This window comes from Colobus angolensis, unplaced genomic scaffold (genome assembly GCF_000951035.1).
Source record: "Colobus angolensis palliatus isolate OR3802 unplaced genomic scaffold, Cang.pa_1.0 Scaffold126, whole genome shotgun sequence".
Lineage (NCBI taxonomy): Eukaryota > Metazoa > Chordata > Mammalia > Primates > Cercopithecidae > Colobus > Colobus angolensis.
This window is the reverse complement of record NW_012113808.1, coordinates 2,343,545-2,345,480: the sequence shown is the minus strand read 5'-3', so window position 1 is coordinate 2,345,480 and position 1,936 is coordinate 2,343,545. Positions and strand designations below refer to the sequence as shown.

Here is a 1,936-nt window from a genome sequence, read left to right as displayed (position 1 = left end):
CGCTGCCGCCGTCGCCGCCGTCCTCCGCCGTCTGCCCGGAGCTGTCTCGAGGTCAGCCCCCTACAGGGCCCGGGTCCCGAGGTGAGTCCCCACCCGCGGTGAGCCCCTACCTGCAGCCAGGTTCCGATGTGAGTCCCCCACCCGGGGCTAGTGCGGAGGAGAGCTCCCTACCTGAGGCCGCGCCCGGGATGGGGGTCCCCCAACCCTGCCCAGTTCGGGTGCCGCCAGCAGACACTGGGCGAGAGCCGACTGGGCACGCTCCATTCGCGAAGGCAAACTTCCTCCTGGCATCTAGCTGCTCTCCCCTGGTTCTTGTTGCTTGGTCTCTTTCTGCTGGGCAAGGAGTGCTGGCAGGGCTGTGCTGTCCGCCCTGAACTTCGTATTGCCGGGTAAGGGCGGTTGCAGGCCCGGAGAGGTGAACTCTGGCGGAGCTGGGGAGAGCATCTCGGTTGTCTTTGTAGCCAGTTCAGCAAACACCTGTTATGCACTTTGTAGCTGTCGCGGTGGCGGTCTATGGTATTGAACTTAGAAGTCAGGCATCGTTGAATTCGTTTTGGACATTTTGACAAAATAGGAAAACTGACAGCACTTGATGGTTCTTGTCCTCTGCAGTAGAGTGAAGGATAATTTAATTTCTAAAATGAAAACGTCTTAACGTTCCTTTTCTCTATAACTTTTAGGAAACTCAACCAAGTTTACCCAGTTTTATAGTAACTGTAGGTGTTTGGTATGTTTGCTGTCCCCGAGACTTCACGGTTTTTTGTTTTCTATTTTTAATCTTTTCCTTGTGCAAGTATCTCTTGTGTCTTTTTAGAAGTGTGTATGTGCGTTGTAAATTTATACATGACTGAACAAAAGTCTTAGCGGAAGGTTACTGTTGCAGCTGAAATAACAGTATTCCTTTGGGGATTTCTTTCTCACTTGGAAACATATTACTTTCTCCAGATATTGCTTATGTATCTTTTCCTCTTTCAATTTGAAACCATGTATGAATGACTCTTTCCACAAGTAATGTAAACAATGATATTGGCCTTGTTGAGTTCCTGCACACTCACCTTTGGAAGTGATGTTTGATCACAGCTGGAATACGTATAGTCCATCTTCTGTGTGTGTAGTCCATCTTTTTCTTGCTTTTGTCTGAACTTCCCCCAGAAAATTCATGGAGTCAAGCATCTTGTATGTAGATTTACCCCGACAAATCTGTTGATTCATTAAAAACTTTTAAAAGACTACATATTAGGTAAACGATAAGATGCAATATTGTTGGCTTTCTGGTGCCTCCTCAGTCTGACCTTGTTATAGTATTTTTTTTCCCATTGTTTTTAAACTGTAGATAAAGCCTAGCCATGGCTGCTGTTTATTCTGGCATTTCCCTAAAGCTCAAAAGCAAGACAACCTCCTGGGAAGATAAACTAAAACTAGCTCACTTTGCTTGGATTTCTCACCAGTGCTTTCTTCCGAATAAAGAACAAGTAAGTTTAATGTGAATTTCATATTTTTACAGTCTGTCAAGATAATTATCACTTGTATAATTTGGATATTGACAATTGGTTAAAATAAAAAAATAGAGAAAAAGTTGGGGAGGGAACTTTGTTGGAAGTTAAATGTAATGACAATGAAAAAAGTCATTACATCAGTCAGGTACTTCATTAATACATTTTTTTTTTTCTGTTAAAAAACCTCATTTAGGTCGGGGGCAGTGGCTCATGCCTGTAATCTCTATTTTGAGAGGCCAAAGCAGGAAGATCGCTTGAGGCCAGGAGTTCTAGACCAGACTGGACAACATAATAAGATCCCATCTCTTAAAAATATATATAATTATATGGCCGGGCGCGGTGGCTCAAACCTGTAATCCCAGCACTTTGGGAGGCCGAGACGGGTGGATCACGAGGTCAGGAGATTGAGACCATCCTGGCTAACCTGGTGAAACCCCGTC

The 1,936-nt window shown here is 44.8% G+C and overlaps 1 protein-coding gene across 2 annotated transcripts in view; it reads left to right on the top strand.

The window, feature by feature from the left end:
* The first annotated feature begins 1 nt into the window (after position 1).
* Positions 2-1,936, top strand: part of URB2 (URB2 ribosome biogenesis 2 homolog (S. cerevisiae)) — a 33,527-nt gene continuing 31,592 nt past the window's right edge. The window contains exons 1-2 of one of the 2 annotated variants that reach the window (XM_011933326.1): positions 2-81; positions 1,334-1,472. In XM_011933326.1, coding sequence (XP_011788716.1) covers positions 1,347-1,472 — 126 coding nt within the window. In that variant the 5' untranslated portion in view covers positions 2-81; positions 1,334-1,346. Of the gene's footprint in view, positions 82-1,302; positions 1,473-1,936 lie in introns of both variants that reach the window. The other variant, XM_011933327.1, reaches the window with a different exon arrangement.